Source organism: Boleophthalmus pectinirostris, unplaced genomic scaffold (genome assembly GCF_026225935.1).
Source record: "Boleophthalmus pectinirostris isolate CB_2022bp ecotype Guang Dong unplaced genomic scaffold, ASM2622593v1 HiC_scaffold_22, whole genome shotgun sequence".
NCBI lineage: Eukaryota > Metazoa > Chordata > Actinopteri > Gobiiformes > Gobiidae > Boleophthalmus > Boleophthalmus pectinirostris.
This window is the reverse complement of record NW_026571190.1, coordinates 30,439,121-30,458,522: the sequence shown is the minus strand read 5'-3', so window position 1 is coordinate 30,458,522 and position 19,402 is coordinate 30,439,121. Positions and strand designations below refer to the sequence as shown.

General features: G+C 38.2%; 1 protein-coding gene and 1 pseudogene across 1 annotated transcript in view; one reads left to right on the top strand and one right to left on the bottom strand.

Moving 5' to 3' along the window:
• gpr83 (G protein-coupled receptor 83) overlaps positions 1-2,019 on the top strand; it is a 45,405-nt gene extending 43,386 nt beyond the window's left edge. The window contains exon 4 of the mRNA XM_055158491.1: positions 1,287-2,019. Within this exon, the coding sequence (XP_055014466.1) occupies positions 1,287-2,019 (733 nt within the window). The remainder of the gene's footprint in view (positions 1-1,286) is intronic.
• Positions 2,020-10,189: 8,170 nt separating this feature from the next.
• Positions 10,190-10,307, bottom strand: LOC129410468 (5S ribosomal RNA; annotated as a pseudogene).
• Between the last annotated feature and the right edge of the window lie 9,095 nt (positions 10,308-19,402).

Here is a 19,402-nt window from a genome sequence, read left to right as displayed (position 1 = left end):
GTACTTCATTTCACCCCTTTGTCATCACAGTTTATACAAGTCAATTTTTCTCACATCAGTGAAGTTCATGGTCACAAAGAAAAGGGTAAAAGAGCAAGACCGTACCAAAAGACAAAAAGGCTGGTGGGATCTCCGTGGTGATATGTAAAGATGGGTTATTACATTCATACGACATGAGTGAAGTGCTTATATTGACTGATAAAAACATAAACAACCAATGTTTGCAAAATCCCCCATCTTAGATGAGATGCGGAATGTATTTAGTCAAGAAACTTTTGTCCAGTTGACAGAATTGAATTTCTCTTTTGCTATAAATAACCAATGAAAATGGAGCTCCTGAGCCTGCCCAACAGCAACTGCACGCTCCGGTTCCAGAAGTACATTTGCCATTAATTTTCCCCATAGACACAAAGGCATAACTACTATCCTTAACATGACTGTTTTAAGTCCAAAAATCACATTTAAAAAACATAACTTTGTAAAATGTTTTTATGATTTAGCAACTTATAAAGTTTCGGAAACAGATTAAAAATAAAAATAAAAATAGGTATTGAGACCACTAGATTATATTAGAGTATTGCAAACTATTTTTTTTTCTTTTTTAATTTTTTCTGTCTTCTTTTTTTTTTTTTTTTTTCGTACAGTCTATGGGAAAAATTAATGGGAAATTTATTTTGGGAGCCAAGGGATAGATGTCAATGTCAAGATTCTCTTTTTCTTCAGAAATTATTCATTAAACAGACTGACCAGGACCACAGGCAAAAAGGTTTTTAAAAATTAATTTATTTTATTTTTGTGTATTTTTACTTTTATTACAGTTTTAAACATGCAGTTGTTTTGTAACTTTGAGCAGATGGTTCAACAATCATACAAAAAGCAACTAGCTATAAAACAGGACGTCTTTTGAGACTATGAGTGGAGCAGAGAGACTGAGTGGAGACTGGCAGACTGTGTTTATTCTATAAGCATTGTACAAAATAAATCAATTTAGAGTTAACAAAGATTACTGATGAATTGTGATGGAAAAATTACTCACATACCAGACTTATAATAAAAAAAAATAATAATACAAATTTTCCTGTGTGTATGGTCAAGGGATGATCAATTCAAGTTGATGATCAATTCAGTTACACTCATTGTGCACTGCAGAAAATTGCTGTCCACTTCTAAGTCGATTAATTGGTTTAAATTATGTTATTTAAGATAGTTACCAAGAGGCAAACTGTGTTAGACTTCTTTATTTGTTTAGTATTTTTCTAAACTGCTGTTGTTTTCTGTGTTTTTAGTGAAGAAAAGGAGCGCAGTCTGTGTGTGCCAGATTTCCCAGAGCCTTCAGATGTTTACTGGCAGTACATTGACCTTTTGACCTTCGTGCTCTTGTACATGCTCCCTCTCCTCATCATCACCATCTCCTACACCACCGTGGCGAGACGTCTTTGGCGCCATAATGCAATTGGTGACACGACCACTGCTCAGCACGCCACCCAGAGGAAAAAGAGGAGACGGACCCTCGCTATGCTGCTCCTAGTGGTGGGAGTGTTTGCAGTCTGCTGGTTTCCTCTTAACTGCTATGTGGTGCTTTTGTCCAGCCAGGCTATCCAGTCATCCAACGTGTTATATTTCTGTTTTCACTGGCTAGCAATGAGCTCCACCTGCTACAATCCATTCATCTACTGTTGTTTAAACCCCACATTTCGTCAGGAGCTGCAGTTGCTTTTGGATATGTGTAAACGCAGGAGGCCGGTGGTGGGGCTGGAGCCGGAGAGTCGCCCGGTGGAGATAATTCCCCCTTGTCGTAGAACAGCCTGGCCCGATAATGACTCGTCCAGGTCCAGAGCGGTGCAGTCCCACGCAGCTCACAGCTCCTTACAGCAAAGCCACGCCTCCACAAGCCACTCCCACAATGCCAAGGAAACGCACGTGGTGTTCAGCGCCAGGGAGGTGCTCCCAGGCCGAACAGATGTGCTCTCTGTGGAGCCCATTGTAGCTGTCAGCTGGCTGCAGAAACCCAATTTATAGAGCCATGTGTTTTCATTGTTGTTGGATGTGGTGATGCCAGTAGAGAGTGTTTCTTTCCAGAAGAGTAATTACCCTTTTGTCAAGAAGACTTTAAGAAAGTTATTTGGGTAAAACAACAAAAAACTCAAATATCCAGTGAGATCCAAAATAACAGATTTTTTTTAGATGAACTGGACAACTATTATTATGGTGTTCATGGTCTTAGCTCTGAGAAAGAGCCAAGACCATAAAGTGTTCGATTTTATGCACACAAATGTTCACACAAACTTACAACTTAACTTCTAAAAATCTAAATACGTGTATATATATATATATATATATATATATATATATATATATATATATATATATATATATATATATATATATATATATATATATATATATATATATATATATATATATATGCCTTTACTTTCCAGGCTCTCTCCAGCTCCTCCTTGAGCCCCTGGTATTTCTGTAGTTTCTAGTGTTCCTTTTTCCTGATATTACCATCGCTTGGTATTGCGATGTCCACCACCACGGCTCTGCTCTGTTTCTTATCCACCACCACTATGTCTGGTTGGTTCGCCATCACCATCCTGTCAGTCTGTATCTGGAAGTCCCACAGGATCTTGGCTCGGTCATTCTCCACAACCTTTGGAGGTGTTTCCCACCTTGATCCTGGGGTTTCCAGCCCGTACTCTGCACAGATGTTTCTGTACATTATGCCCACCACTTGGTTATGTCGCTCCATGTATGCTTTCCCTGCCAGCATCTTACACCCTGCAGTTATGTGCTGGACTGTCTCAGGAGCCTCTTTGCACAGTCTACACCGTGGGTCTTGTCTGGTGTGGTAGATCTGGGCCTCTATTGCTCGAGTGCCCAGGGCCTGCTCCTGAGCAGCCAGGATCAGTGCCTCTGTGCTGTCCTTCAGACCAGCCCTCTCAAGCCATTGGTAGGATTTCTTGATATCAGCCACTTCAGTTATGTTCCGGTGGTACGCCCCATGTAGGGGTTTGTCCTGCCATGATGGTCCCTCCAGCACCTCTTCCTCTGGACCCCACTGTCTGAGACATTCTCTGAGCACCTCATCTGTCGGGGTGATCAGATACCCTGCAGGAATCGTAATATACTATGTATATATATATATATCTATATATATATCTATATCTATATCTATATCTATATATATCTATATATATATATATATATATATATATATATATATATATATATATATATATATATATATATATATATATATATTATATATATATATGTTTCTATGCTGTATTTTCATCTGAACATTTTTATGATGTCTTTTGTTCACTCACGGGTCCCTGTGGCAGTGATCACAGTTCAGTATTGATTTCCTTTATTTCATACATAAAGTACAGAGCTTGAAGAATGTACAAAGGTACAAAGGACAACACAGTGTGTTCATACAAAAATCTGAATGCAAATGATTGCAGCATGGAAGTTTTTTTTTTTTTTCATAAATGTAAAAGTTGTGTCAAGAAAAAAATGTATGTGCAGTTGGACGTTTGAATTCTTTCTGGTGTTTCGTTTCAGAAACTGCTTTGTAAAAGATATGTTTTTGACTAAATGAGCTGAGCTGTATTGCGCACAGTGAGATCCTGTCAACAATGATTTATGGCTGAACAGCCTGCATGAACAGCTATAGCTTCATAATATATAGACACACCTATGTGCTTTAAAATAAAAAGAACTACTGAATGTAACTGTTGTTAAAATGTTTAATTAAAGTGTGAATATAAAAATAAAAACAAAAACAAAAAACGTTTGATAGCAGACAAAAAGTGCACTGCAAGGTGTCCCCATCATGGAGATGTTATTGATGCTACTGCATCCATTGTTCTATAATGGGCATTTTAATTGATTATAAGTACATTGGAAAAACATGCATCTTAGTGGTGTTACCTCTCCGGGTCTAGCCTGTAATTTGGACTCATGTTGTCATCATGAATAGGCAAGTTTAATGCCATACTGTGGCACATTGTGGGGCATAGGCAAAGCAGTACCATCTCCATGTACGCAAAGAGGACTCTCCATCTGAATCACTGCACATCTTTAAATAAATGTTGTTTGTGAAAAAAGTGAAAAAATACATTTTTTTGTGAGAATGTATTGACCATATTTGTTTTGTTATGTTTTTTTTTTTTTTTTTTTGCGTGTGTTTTTTTTTACCAGCTCTCACAGCTATAGGTTCATAAGAAGTACTGAATGTACCTGTTGTTACATTGTGTAATTTAAATATAAATGTAAAAAAGATAAGCGGCAAAAGCGCCACTGCACTGTGCATTTTTGGTAACAAATACACCACCTGCTTATCTCTTTTGATGTTATTGCTTTACATTATTCCAGAGAAATATGAGTAGCTGATTATTTTCTTTTCTGTTTATATAAAACATCTTTCATCACTAGTCCAGATGTTGATTTTACAGATTTTTTTGTGAGCTTTTAGTGAGAGCAGCTTGTTAGAGGTTAGAGATGTATCTGCTGATATAGTTGTCCTTCTCTTCTCATGTGGAAGCATGTGACTCAGACTCAGGCACATGCTATGTCACTATGAACACATCAGTGGTATATAACTTGTCTGCTGGACTATCGAAGAATGTTTTCAAGGAAGACTTCAAGATGCCATCATATATTGCACCCAAATAAAAACAGAAATGCTGAATGAGTGTCATAATTTCACCAAGCATAAGAATCATTTTAATAACATTCACAGTTGCAAATGAAAAATTCAATTATGTCAACTGTTTGAGAGTGAAGTCAGATAAATGATGTCAAAGCTTTCCATTTCTGTTCAGCGATATTGTTTATCTCTCTTTCATAACTCCATCCTCAGACCCAAATCAAAACTGGGAAAACAGTAAACAGTATGCTAATGGCGTTAGAGCATCCATCAGAGGTCTGAATGATTATGCTAAATATGACTCAGGCACATTTCACACTTACTGCAGTTCATTAGACCTACCTAACAAACAGGAACTGTAAACAAGTAGGTGAATCCGTGTATCATTCGTTCATTCGTTTTTCAATATAAAACCAAAAATAAGAAAACGAAAAAACAACAGTTTTCTTTGTTATTTATCTCCAAAACCAAAATGAAAAAACGGATAACGATTCGTTTTTTCAGTTTTCGATTTTGTGTTTAAATGAAGAATGGAAAAAACGGATAACGGCCGTTTCCCGTTTACGTGACTTCCGTGACTGCGATGCCGGACTTTTGCACCGCATACGGACTGAACCGGGACTGATCCAGGTCCGAGACCAGACCGAGACCAGGGCGGGACTGAGACCGGGACCAGACAGGGACCAGAGCGGGACCAGGTCGGACTCCGAGCTTTGACTCTGAGCCTCCACGGGGTCCGAGCCTCAGCTTCGAGCTCCGGCCCTGCCGTGGGCTCTGAGCCTCCGGTCTGGTCCCGGTCTGGTCCCGGACCTGGTCCATTTGAACCAAAAGCTCTTAGTTCGATTCATTTTCATTGGTGTGAATGCGTCAGTCGGAGGCTTTGCACCACCTCGGAACCAGCCGCGGTTCTTGAGCGCGGAGGACCAGAGCAGCTCTGTCCCGGTCTCAGTCCCGCTCTGGTCTCGGTCTGGTCTTGGACCTGGATCCGTCCTGATTCAGTCTGTATGCGGTGCAAAAGTCCGGCATCGCAGTCACGGAAGTCACGTAAACGGGAAATGGCCGTTATCCGTTTTTTCCATTCTTCATTTAAACACAAAATCGATAACTGAAAAAACGAATCGTTATCCGTTTTTTTCATTTTGGTTTTGGAGACAAATAGCGAAGAAAACTGTTGTTTTTTCGTTTTCTTATTTTTGGTTTTATATTGAAAAACGAATGAACGAATGATACACGGATTTAGGTGTGTTAGTTTTAGAGTAGTTTCAGTGTAGTTAGCTCCTCCCTTCAGACAAATATAAGGCAGTGTCCATCAGCGTCTGACCAGAACTGAATAATGTTATATGGTTATTTTTTCAGACCAAGAGTTTGTTTTCATACCTGACAGTTTCGACTTCTCACTATCGATCTTCCTCAGAGTGATCACGTGAAGTTGCTGTGACATTTCCGGTCAGCTGGTTTATACAGGTTTTGGCGCTGTCATCCTGCCTCTACCGGTAGGAAGATCCCAGGTGTGTGAGAATAAAAACGCCTCCTTGTCCCGGTTTATAGCCCCGTGGGCACGTTTCCATATTATCCCATAGCCTCTTTAATTTAGCGACGTGTTTGTTTTCCTCTGTCCCAGTGATGCTTGCTCTGTCCCAGTCCATAATGTGGTTCTCTCTTTTACAGTAGTCACAAAAGGCTGATTTGAGTTGTTCCTGTTCTGCTTGGTGTTGTATTGCTCACGTGCACGCCTTCGCTGTTTCCTTCTTGCATTCTGTTCTTTGTTCCTTTTTTCGTGTACTGAACGCTATCCCTGTTTCCCTGATGTATGTTTATTTCAGGACAGGCAGGGTATTTCATGTATGGCATCACATTTATGCTCCGGTTCTATTTTGGCTTTTGGGTGAATGAGTAATAGCCTGAGTTTTCTCTAAGGTTTCACTGGTGTGTTGATAATTTTGTCTTCTCTTTATGTTCTGGACAGAGGAAAACAAACACTGTTGCTGGATTAAAGTGGCCCAAGTGCCCATGGGACTATAAACGGGGACGAGGGAGCTTTTTTACTCTCACACACCTCAGATACTGTCCTGAGAAAGTCGGACTACACATGGCGCTATCATCCTGCCTCCACCAGTAGGAAGACAGCACCAAAACCTGTATTAATCAGCTGACCGACACGTCACAGTAACATCATGTGACCACTCTGAGGAAGACCACTAGTGAGCAGTTGAAACTGTCAGGTATTTAAACAAACTCTTGGTCTGAAAAAAGAACCTAACGTAAATTATCGGAAGACCAAATAAATCTCATTGGACCAGAACTGAAGAAGCCGTTTATCCAGTTTGAAGTTTTTGTTTGGGATGGATCATATCTGGGCAACTGAGGGATTACACAGACAGCATTCAAAGTTGTGTTGGAGTTTTTTGTTTGTTTGTTTGTTTGTCAGAGAATAAAGAAATGTGTGGTTTGCATGCTAATTGTTGTGATTCACATTACCATGATGTCAAAACTCAACTCTGGTCTCTAAAAGATGTAAAAAGCTTTTCTAAACATGTCAAGGTCACTAACTAGGATGCACATAACGCATATGGTAAGTAAGAAATAAGAGCCTTTAAGTCACCTAAAATGTCAACAGTCTTAAATTGTGTGTATTTTTCAAAACACTTCTGATACTCGCGCAGCTTCATAAATAACGTGAATAGCAAAAGGATTGACTCTTGACATTATTTCTTAACAAATCTGGGTAAACAATATGACCTTTTTAAACTTAGATTTGTTTTACTTGCTATCATAAAATTAATGCAAGAAAGAAACCGGGATGCTACAGGTAGAGTGATAATTTCCATTTGAGGGAAAGACACAAAACTGTTTCTCAGTAAGGTCAGTGCTACCTGTGTGTTTTGCATAGTCCTGCAGTATGTATTTATTTTTGACTTGATATGGTAGAAAAGTACCAAATATCAGTACAATTCTGGCTTTTAAAGGTCTTAAATTACACAGAATGGACTCTTTTGCACTTTAAGCATAAGTATTTCTCCTCAAAAACAGACCTGAGTTTGAGTTTAAGTTAGTCTGAAGCTGCATATCCTCCTGGGACCCGAAAGAAAAAAAGTATATTGCAGTATATATATATATTTATAGATTTTTTTGTGATTTTCTATCTGTTTGGAGGTAAATGAAAACCTTAGCATTTAGATTTTGTTCATTTTATTATTATTATTAATTTTGTAACATGTCCTCTGTATTGGACACTGGGGACATTTTGGTGTTAAATCCATGTGAAATTTACAACCTAACAAAAACAACTTTTTTGATGACAAGCTTCTACAGTTGCTTGTAATTTCTTTTTTCTTATCATAATGCAGCCACAAACTAACTCCTATTGAGTTCATTTTGTATTCTGGACATGATAGTACCATATAATCCCCCGCCCTATTTAGGCAGAGGAACCTAGGCAAGACAAGTTTATTTGTAGAGCACAATTTGTAACCAAAGTAATTCAAAGTGCTTTACAGAATAGGAAATACATTAAAATCATAATAAAAACAAATCAAAACATAAATAATCATCATAAAATTAAAAAGAGGGAGAGAGAGAGACTAATTACATAAATTAGAGAGAAGAGTGCAAAATGAAAACCTTTCAGTCATATGCACAGGGAAACAGAACTGTTTTGAGCCTGGATTTAGAGAGAAGTAGAGACCTGTCTCACATCTTCAGGAAGACTGTTCCAGGTTTTAGCTGGATGAATCTGAAACGTGACTCCCCGTGTTTAGTCCTAACTTTGGGCACCAGCAGGAGACCGGTCCTTGAGCTCCTCAGAGTGAGAGATGGTTCATATGGCACTAACATGTAAGTAAGTAAGTAAGTCTTTTATTTATATAGTGCTTTTCACAGACATACACTGAAAAAAAAAAGTTGCTGGATTTGCGTAAAAAAGTTATGGACAGCGGTTGCACGCAATAAAATTATGTTTAGGCTTTGAAACTTTTTTCGAACCCCTCTACACATATTTTTCTCGGAACATGAACATCACTTTTTCATGTTGATGAAATTTGAACAAATCATGCTGAATATGCATATTTATCTTATGGTACCTTATCATGAAATGTATAAGTATGTATAATTTAATTTAATTGATCTAATTCTGTAAAAGAATACAAAAACAGTCTTTAGTTTTCTACAGATCTGTATTGTCTTAAACAGAATCAAACACACAAGAGAGAGCACAGGGACAGAGACACACAGTTTGGAAGCTGGACAGTGTGAAGATTTATTCCAGTGAAGAAGCTCTGGTCTCTGCCTGTGGACACAGAATTAACACATGATGATCACATTCTGATGATCTACTCTGTTGTACATGTTTAAATACACTTATAGCAATTATTACTACAATAACGGACCAGAACAGAATCACAAGAACATTAGAACTGTATCTGCAGAAACAAAACTCACCATGTGCTGCTTTTCTTCCTCTAAACACAGTAACAGGGAGGGCATCTGGTATAAAGTCTCCTAATGCCACATCATTTGTACAAGTACGATAACAGTTTCAATAGGAAGTTCATTTTGAAAAATTTTAAAATAATTTTAGTTGGTTTACTTACTTTGTTCATCTGTGGTCTGTGTTTTGTTGGTTCTCAAACATCTTCCTTTTTTCTGAAATATCAACTATAACATTCATGAACTTCCCCACAGCTCCAGCAGAGCTCTGGACATCACTGTTTGTAGACGACTCTGGAAGCAACACATTTAAATCTTAGTACAACTGTCACACTCTTGTAGATGGACAGTCAAAAACAATTTGTTTCAAGCTGTCCTTACATTAACTCTAATTTCAAATAAAACTCCACAAACATGTTTTAACAATGACGACATTCTAGGCCGGAGAAGCACATAATAAAATCTTTGAAAAGTCTCACCTCCAGATCAGCTCTCATAATCCTCCTGCTCCACACTGTGTGTCCTCTGCTCCTGGAACTGTCTTGTGTCCTGTTACATTTGAATTTTCCCTCCAAAAGTTTTGGGGAGGAGAATTCCAGAGGGACGAGCCTCACCAGAAATTATAATAAAGTCATGTTTCCTCAACCTGATTAAAACATGCAGGTCTCACATCGGCCACAATCAAGCGATGTTTGTAAGATTTAAACATGCTTGACAGAGAAACGTAAAAAAGTGATGTTATTGTTGTCAAATTTGTTTTTGCAATTTGAGCAACCCCTCTCGGACCGTTTTTTCAGTGTATGTCACAAAGACACTTTACAGAGCATTACTCATTCACTCCATACCCAGTGATGGTAAGCTACTATTGTAGCCACAGCTGCCCTGGGGCAAATGGAAGCGCTTGCAGCCATGCCAGTCGGTGCCATCTGTCCCTCCGACCACCATCACTCAGGCTCACAACACTTTCATACTAGGCAATGTGGGTGAAGTGTCTTACCTAAGGACACAACAAAGATTTTTTTTTTGGTTGTTGTTTGTTTTGTTTTGTTTTGTTCTTTTTTTGTTTTTTTTTTGTTTTGTTTTTTTTGTTTTGTGACTGGCGCCCCACTGTGGCGCCTGATTTTCCCAGTGGTCTCCCATCCAAGTACTAACCAGGCCTGGCCTTGCATAGCTTCTGAGATCTGATGGGATCAGGCTTTGACAAGCCGGTATGGCCACATATCACATATGTACTTTTGAGCTTGCCCATGGAGAGACTTGTACACAAGCAGAGCCATTTTCAACCTAGTTCCCTCATTAAGAGTCTATCTCAAAACACTTTAAAGATAGACTGGTTGACTCCGTGTCCACTACAAAGGACACAATGAATGGGCTGGGTCTCAGGAGGATATGTGGTGGTGATATTGACATAAGATGAATCACAGGTCACTTACGGCAAATAGTGTTGCTGCAAATAGAACTAAAGCAAATACCTTTACTCTAATAAAAACATCACTATGAAAAATAAATAAATAAAAATTATCCAGTTGACCAAATTCAGTCTTATCTTGTCATAAATATTCACTTTGGAGATGCCTATAACATTGTGGCTGTTCCTCTTGAGATCACAAAAATGGTCCACTTCTGTCAGAGTTGGTGTGGCTGCAAAAGGTATTTTCATGGTCAAAATAACTGTTACATAACTTGCCACTCACTGTCACGAACTGGCTCAGGTTTCGGACAAAGTGGAGTCCACACATGTTACAAAATAGATGTTTACAAAAATAAGAAGGTTACTAAAATAGATGTTTATTTATAAGAAGGGGCACACAGTGGTTGTGGCTCAGTGGAGAGAAGAGATGCAGTCTCCAGACGCTCATCAGGTCCAACACTCTGGAGTCTGCAGGGGGAAGGGAAGCAGCGGTGGAAGGAAATGAAGTGCAAAAGTAAAAATACAATACTTAAGTACAGTTTTCAGGTGTCTGTGCTTTACTTAAGAACATTTTACAGTGAATACTTCTTACTTTTACTTCACTTTACTACATTTGAGAGCATGTATCTGTACTTTCTACTCCACTGCATTTTAGATTTGGACTGAAAAGTAAAAAGTACTTTTCTTGATGGTTTGAGACCTGCTGAAAAGGCTTAGACTTATTTTTAGCACATTTAATTTAAGTTAATATCTCAACTTTGAGAAAACTAGATACAAAAATTCACAAAAACAGCTAGAAATTTTAAGAAATCAATTAAATGACTTCAAGTCACCTAAATTCATTATCAAAATCATTATGTTTCATCCTGTAATTGTGATACTTTTATTGAGTAATCGTCTGCCCCGGTATCTGTGCTTTTACTTGAGTAACAGAACTGAGTACTTCATCTACCACTGCGTATGTCAGGGTTAGGGTTATGTTTATGTCTAGAGAGAGCAACACAGCAGTTTTACTCATCAGGGCCACGCAGCGAGCCACATGTTGGCATTCAACAAGGTACAATCAATACAAGGTCTATTACGCATCCGGTAATGTTTTGTGAAAGTGGTGTGTGTGAAAATAGTTAAACCACTGAAGGGAAGGCAACACAGGTCAAGTAACACATGAAAACTCTTTGTATTTTTTATACAAGTTTATATAAATCCCCACTGCCTCTTCTAAATCTCAAGCCAAACATGATTGTGCATCACATCTTGTTTATTACTTCAGTGACGTCTGTGAAAAAAAGCAGCTCATCAGTCACCATCATTTACAAATAAAATTACATTCCCACCTCAGATTAACAGAGTTTAGTGCTTTGCTTGATTTAGCAGAAATTTGTCATGTTACTCACCCCAGAGTGATATTTTTTTTTCATGTTTTTTTTTTTTCCTGATACAGACGGTTGTGGAAAGTATTAAAATGGTTGAGAAGGCAGCTAACTGGCCAATAGTTCTTTGTTAATCTTTGTTAATTTTCATATTTAGCATTGTGCCTCTACTAATTTATGTTCTTCACTTCAAATATGCTTTCATGTTTCATGATTAGTAGATGAAAAATGTATGATTCAGTTTTAGTTGATGACTGTACTGCACTAGATACTCACCTGCTTAGCCTTGGTCAGCTGCTACAGGCTTTTGGTGCTCTTCAAAAACACTTTTATCATTTAAAACTTGTTTTAAATGATAAAATGCAGAGAAGAAAAAAATCTGATCATATCACTACTTTACAAGGTTTAAAATGTATTTTAATAAGATTACACACAATACACAATAAAAAATAACACATTATTTTGCTGTTGTAGCCAGCAATACCACAGAACACACTATTCAGATCGACTGAATTCAAATCAGGACAAATGCAGCAAAAGGTCTTTCAAAGATGTTTTAGGCTGTGTATCTGGTTATTTAATTATCAGCCTAAATAAGTTGATCACACATGTAGTGTAGCTGGTCTCTCTGGGCTCTACTGGAGCAAGGGGAGTTTTAGATGTCACTGACTTTTTATCTCAGTGGTCTTGGGAGCTGTTTCCTGTGTAGGGGTGCAAAAACAACTCTGCAATTAAGTGTAATTAATGTATGCAGATAAATGAGGGTGCTATTTTAAATGAGGAAGCAATATACCCTTTACACCCCTGTAGACCCAGGACTGCACGAGAAACAACGGTGATGATAATATGGCATTAATCAATTATTCCATCACAAGTCCAACATAAACATTTACACAATGCAGTTCACAACAAATTATTGTACATGACGATTGGATCATTCATTTACTTAATTTACACAGGATACCTGAAACCAAACACCACACATTAGTTTTCATGGCTTTGAACTCTGCATGTTCTTCCTTTTGTTTGGTGGTGTGGGCAGGATGTTTCTCTCCAGTGTTCAGTTGTGTTGGACTAATATTGTGATAAAGCACCACCATATTTTTTGAGGAAAAGTTCCTGCAGTATCACTTCACAGATTATTCACTTAATTATTCAGCCTTCATTATTCACATGTTTTAAACAATATCAAAACAAAGACATGTCTGAATCCTTTTCATTTGTAGAAGCATTAAGTTTTATTCAAACTCAAAGTTCTATTGTGTTTGATGCAAAACAACTTTCTCCAGCAAAGCTCAGACAAGACAGAAGTAATAGTTTTTGGCCCACAAAAACAAAGAGACAGTGTCACCTCCACTCTCTCTCTCTAAAAGCTAGAAATCTAGAAGTAATAATGGACTTAGATTTGAACATCAAATCAATAATATCTGCATCCTTTTACCATCTAAAAAACATAGCAAAAATCTAAGTTATACTGTCTAAAGCAGACTTGGAGAAACTTATCCATGAGTTTGTCTCTAGTAGGTTAGACTACTGTAATGTTCTGCTCACTGGCCTCTCCAAACGAGCTGTGTGACGCTCCAGTACATCCAGAACGCTGCAGCTCGGGTCCTGATTCGAAGTATGAGCACATAAGTCCTGCGGTCAGGTCTCTGCATTGACTCCTGTGGCTCAGAGAATAGACCTTAAACCAGCTCTACTTGTGTACAAGTCTCTCCATGGCTGAGCACCAAAGTACATCTGTGACATGTTAGTGTCATATGAACCATCTCACACTCGGAGGAGCTCAGGGACCGGCCTCCTGCTGGTGCCCAGAGTCAGGACTAAACAAGGGGAGTCAGAGTTTCAGATTCATGCAGCTAAAACCTGGAACAATCTTCCTGAACATGTGAGACAGACCTCTGCTTTGACTCTGTTTAAATCCAGGCTCAAAACAGTTCTTTTTAGCTGCATATGACTAAAAGGTTTCCATTCTGCTCTCTTCTCTCTCATTTAATCTCTCTCTCTCTTTTTCATTTTATGATGATTCTTTATGTTTTGATTTATTTGGATTTCATTTTACTGTGTTTCTTACTCTGTAAAGCACTTTGAATTACTTTGTGTACAAATTGTGCTCTACAAATAAACTTGCTTTGCCTTGCCTTTAAGAAACACCCAATGAGTCCAGATTTAAAGGAGGAGAGATGTACTTTAGTGTGTTTATCTTACTGGGACTAGAGTCTACCGAACCAGGTTCTCCATTGTTACTTTAACAGGAAAGGGAGTCTTATTTCAGGGAACTAAATGCTTAAGAGGTAAAAAGCTGAACTCCACACAGGTTTCATCAAGACCCTAACTATCACAAAACCCATTAAATGCTTCAAGTGAAGTATAGATTGCATAATATCCTTTTTACATAATGTACAGCCTAAAACATAGTTTAAAAAACGCAAGCTAAGTGCATGCAAAGAATGAGTTATAAGTGCACTTAGTTGCCTAATGGACAAAAAAACCTGTCTCAACTAAATAAGTTTCAAAAATATCCAGTATTCTGGCTAAGTACATGTAAAGACAAGCTCAAACCCTTAGTCTAATTTTAACCATTACAGATTTGTGCCTGATCTTGTGCCTATGGAGCCTAAATGTTGAACATTAAATATCTTTTTTTTTTTTTTTTTTTCAGACAGACACAGAGAAATAGCATTTAGTAGATTTATTAACTGAATTAACTTTATCGCTCAGAGCCTGGCGGTAGGAGGTAGGAGAGGTTTAGGAGAGGTCCTAACCTGTTAAACTTAAACCCCTTTGGTCTGTAGAATAACTTAGCATTATGTGTAATTTTTGTGTTACTCAAAAATCATTGTAATATGATTAATATGATGATGTCAACTGATCGAAGAAAATAAACTAACTTAAACTAACTAAGGTCTTCCCCCATAACCTGGACACTGGAGGTGGAAAATGTGGGGCAGAGGAGAGTGAAGGGGACGATGATGAGAGGATGAGGAGAGTGAAGAAGACGATAAAAGGATGAGGAGAGGGAAGGGGATGATGTGAGGATGAGGAGAATGAAGAGGATGATGAGAGGATGAAAAGAATGAAGGGGATGATGAGAGGATGAGGAGAGTGAAGAAGACGATGAGAGGATGAGGAGAGTGAAGGGAATGATTAGAGGATCAGGAGAGTGAAGGGAACAATGAGAGGATGAGGAGAGTGAAGGGGATGATTAGAGGATGAGGGGAGTGTATGAGAGGATCAGGAGAGTGAAGGGGACAATGATGAGAGGATGAGGAGAGTGAAGGGGACAATGAGAGGATGAGGAGAGTGAAGGGGATGATTAGAGGATGAGGAGAGTGTATGAGAGGATGAGGAGAGTGAAGGGGACAATGATGAGAGGATGAGGAGAGTGAAGGGGACAATGAGAGGATGAGGAGAGTGAAGGGGATGATTAGAGGATGAGGAGAGTGTATAAAAGGATGAGGAGAGTGAAGGGGACGATGATGAGAGGATGAGGAGAGAGAAGGGAATGATTAGAGGATGAGGAGAGTGAAGGGAACAATGAGAGGATGAGGAGAGTGAAGGGGATGATTAGAAGATGAGGAGAGTGTATGAGAGGATGAGGAGAGTGAAGGGGATGATGAGGAGAGGATGAGGAGAGTGAAGGGGACAATGAGAGGATGAGGAGAGTGAAGGGGATGATTAGAGGATGAGGAGAGTGTATAAAAGGATAGGGAGAGTGAAGGGAACGATGAGAGGATGAGGAGAGTGAAGAGGATGATGAGAAGATGAGAAAAGTGAAGGGGATGAGAGGATGAGGAGAGGGAAGAGGATGATAAGAGGATGAGGAGAGTGAAGAGGAAGAAGAGATGAGGCGAGTGAAGTGGAAGATGATGAGAGGATGAGAAGAGTGAAGAAGATGATGAGAGGATGAGGAGAGTGAAGGGGACGATGAGAGGATGAGGAAAGTGAGAGACATGATTAAAAGGTGAGGAGAGTGAAGCAAATAATGAGAGGATTATTATAGTGAAGAAGATGATGAGAGGATGAGGAGAGTGAAAGAAAGAAGTGTTCAAGACAGAGGAGCAGGTAAACTTTTCAGAAGAGGTGAGGCAGAAGTGAGCAAATGAAGATCTTCCAGGCTGAATTACAGTTGCTCCTCGTTTTTAAAGGAGAGACAACACAAACTTAATCTGTATTTAGAAAACTTTCAGAATGTATTGTGGATTAAATATACCCTCTAATCTTTGAAGTGAAATAACTAAAAATAGCCTTATCACCTTTGATAACATTTACCGGTACTCGCAAGCTAAGCCAACAACTGATAAAAAGTGTAATAAAACTGTATATAAAGAGCAGCCTAAACTAATGAACAAGTAGAGAAAAGGTGGGCATGCCGGCTCACTAGTCAGGTCACACTGTTGTTTTGGATAATGGAGGTGGCAGTCAGTGAGAGCCCAAAGCCCCTAGTCATGTCTGATTGATGCTGTTCCAGATTAGGTTCTCATTTCTCCTTCACTGATATTCAGTTTTAGATTTGTTGTTAGAGTTGCACTTGCTGTATTTGTATAGTTGCTTATTTATAACTAACTTTCAGGGCTAGCACAAGCACATTTCATTCTTCTCTGAAACAGAAATCACTCTGTTCTACCAGCTTCATTTGGATGATTTCAACCCTAGAATTGCTGACTTCTACTGAACTAAAGGTAAAATTCAGATGTTAACTTAAAATAAACTACCACTACTTGACAGTGTTAGGTGGAACAGAGCATTTTCAGCTTTAGAGATGTACACAGATTGATAATAATGGATTACTCAAACATTTGTGAATGAAACAAAACACAACTCTGTGTATGTTTCTGATGAACAACTTCATAACAAGGCTTAAAGCTCACATGAATCAATTTAGTGTAATATTTAACCATCTAAAACTCAGCACACTTTAATTCAGTTGCACTTGAGCACTTTATACCTTACAGACCAACTACAGCACTTTATATTACATTTTGTACAACACTAGCACTTCGGTTTACAGTAATATAGGATTTACATTTTTTCCATTACCAGTGATTTACTTTAGTAAGATTCTGTTAAATTCTATATTTCAGTCCCAGTTTGTTGTGTTGTCAATTGTTTTTATTTTTGTGTAGCTAACCTCAAGAGTCAATTACTATATAAAAAAGAAAAGCCTTTTCACATGATTGTCTAAATAAACTGGCCATGGCTTGTCAGAGCCTGATCCCATCAGATCTGAGAAGCTAAGCAATGCCACGCCTGGTTAGTACTTGGATGGGAGATCACTGGGAAAATCAGGTGCCACAGGGGGTGCCAGCGGCAAAAACTCCCATTGTGTCCTTAGGCAAGACACTTCACCCACATTGCCAAGTATGAAAGCGGTGAGTGTGTGAGTGATGGTGGTTGAAGGGGCCAATGGTGCATATTGGCAGCCTCACTTCTGTCAGTGTGTCCCAGGGCAGCTGTGGAGTGAAAGAACAATGAACTGTAAAGCACTTTAGGTATTTTGAAAGGTGCTATATAAATGCAATGATTAATTAATTAATTAATTTAACCTTTGTACATTACCACTACATGCTGCCTTTGTCCTTTATTTTGCCACACTTGCCTGTTTTTGACCTTTGCCTCGCCTGTTTATATGCACAAACATAAAAAAAATAATATCTCCGAACACAAACTCAGATTAAGACACTTCATTCTAACTAAAATACTCAAAAGTCTCGATCCATGTGACTGTATGTGATTGCTCGTCAGTAGGACCTGTTTTTGTGATGCTTGGTTTTTGATTGATTGATTGATTACACTGAATGACAAATGGATGGCAACACACTGCTAATACATTCAGTGGGAGAATGACAAAAACTAAATGGTGATGCATGTTTTTCGCTTTGTTGTCAGATTCCACTCACAGCATGGACCACTTTCGCCCAAGGGCACTGCTGAATTTAACAGAAGACAGAAGAAAGAGAAATAGTTGTGGGACAGTTTTACAACAGATAAAAAAATAAAAACTAAGAAACAGGTGAATCAGAGTCTTTTTTGTCAAACTCTTTTCTTTTCTGTGTGCTAGACTTTGAAGTTGAAGTGTCTTGGTTTTACTAAAATCATATCTCATTTGTACACTTATTGCCTTAACATTTTAGGTGATAAATTAGCCTTATGCTTTCAGCTTCAGATCCAGATGACTTTATTAATCCCACAATTAGTTTGAGCAGTAAAGAACTCACAGTGACAAACAAACACTGAACACATGGAGCGATTCTGAACAAAGAGGAGCTCTGAAGTCTAAGAATCACCCAGAAAAAAGGCATTACATCTATATACAATTCAAGAGGTGAATGGCAGTATGAATAAAAGATTTCAAATACATTTTCATTTTTGCTTTGTTTGAAGACAAGATTGTGACAGCGTAAGAAGTTTGGATGTGCAAACTTGATTAAATTACACTCACTGCTGAATGAAATTACTTGCCGTAAGCAGTGTTATTTGAAATGCAAAAAGGGGAAATAATAAGATAATAAATGTATTTGTCCAACAATGGGGAAATTCCAGTGGTGTACATTATATTTAGTCAAATACTCAAATCTAACACAACACTTTTCTAGTAGAGTCAAAATCTAAGGCTACAAAAAGATGTAAGACCACAAGACTACTATGTACTGTCAGTGACTATGAGAGTCCTCCCTCTCCTCTTTGGATGTTCACCTGTGACAGTGATGACGGGGCAGTAGAATGAGGACCAATTCACAAGCTCTCTAAAAAAAAGAAAAGCACAGACATCTCTCCTGTCCCAAAATGTGCACAAATACTTCCCTGTACATGTCTTTTTCAAAAACGAAATAGTTTATCATTTTAGAGATGATGAAAGGTTGCCAGAGGCACTCTTTGATTTGCCGTACATTTATAGTGTTCAGGCCAACACCTTTAGACTGTTTCTTCATCAGGGCTGGTGCACAAACAACAGGAGCGACCCTATAGGAGTCATGTGACCAGTTACAAGTCACATGAATAATAAAGAAGACATCTTTATTTACAGTTGAATCAAAGCATATTGGCAGCATACCTAACAGAAAACCACCCACTGCTCTAGAGAAAAACTTTAGAATTTGTCAATGCAATAAGAAACATATGACGTAGCAACCACAAAGAAATTATCATCATTTTTTAAGCAAATTTGAAATGTCAAGTTATTGGAATTACTATGTGCAGAGGAGGCAAAGATAAAACATTTGTGGTGTAGAAAGATGAAGGTCAATAAGCAGATAGTTTAGACTTGCAAAAAGAGATCTAAAAAGAAATATTAGGTAAATAACCTTTTAAAGAATCATCTTATTGTATTTAGGGCATCAACAGAATGCACAAGTACAAAACTAACACTAAACCCTTATTCAAATGAGACAACAGCAATGAGAATTTACGTGGAGCAGAAAGACCAAAGACTTCAGTCCAAAATTCAAAAATGTTAAGATTTTGTAAACTTCAAAACATTAACAACTACCAGAAAATGCTCAAAACAGGTTTTGCAATAGAGAAGAAAATATGAAT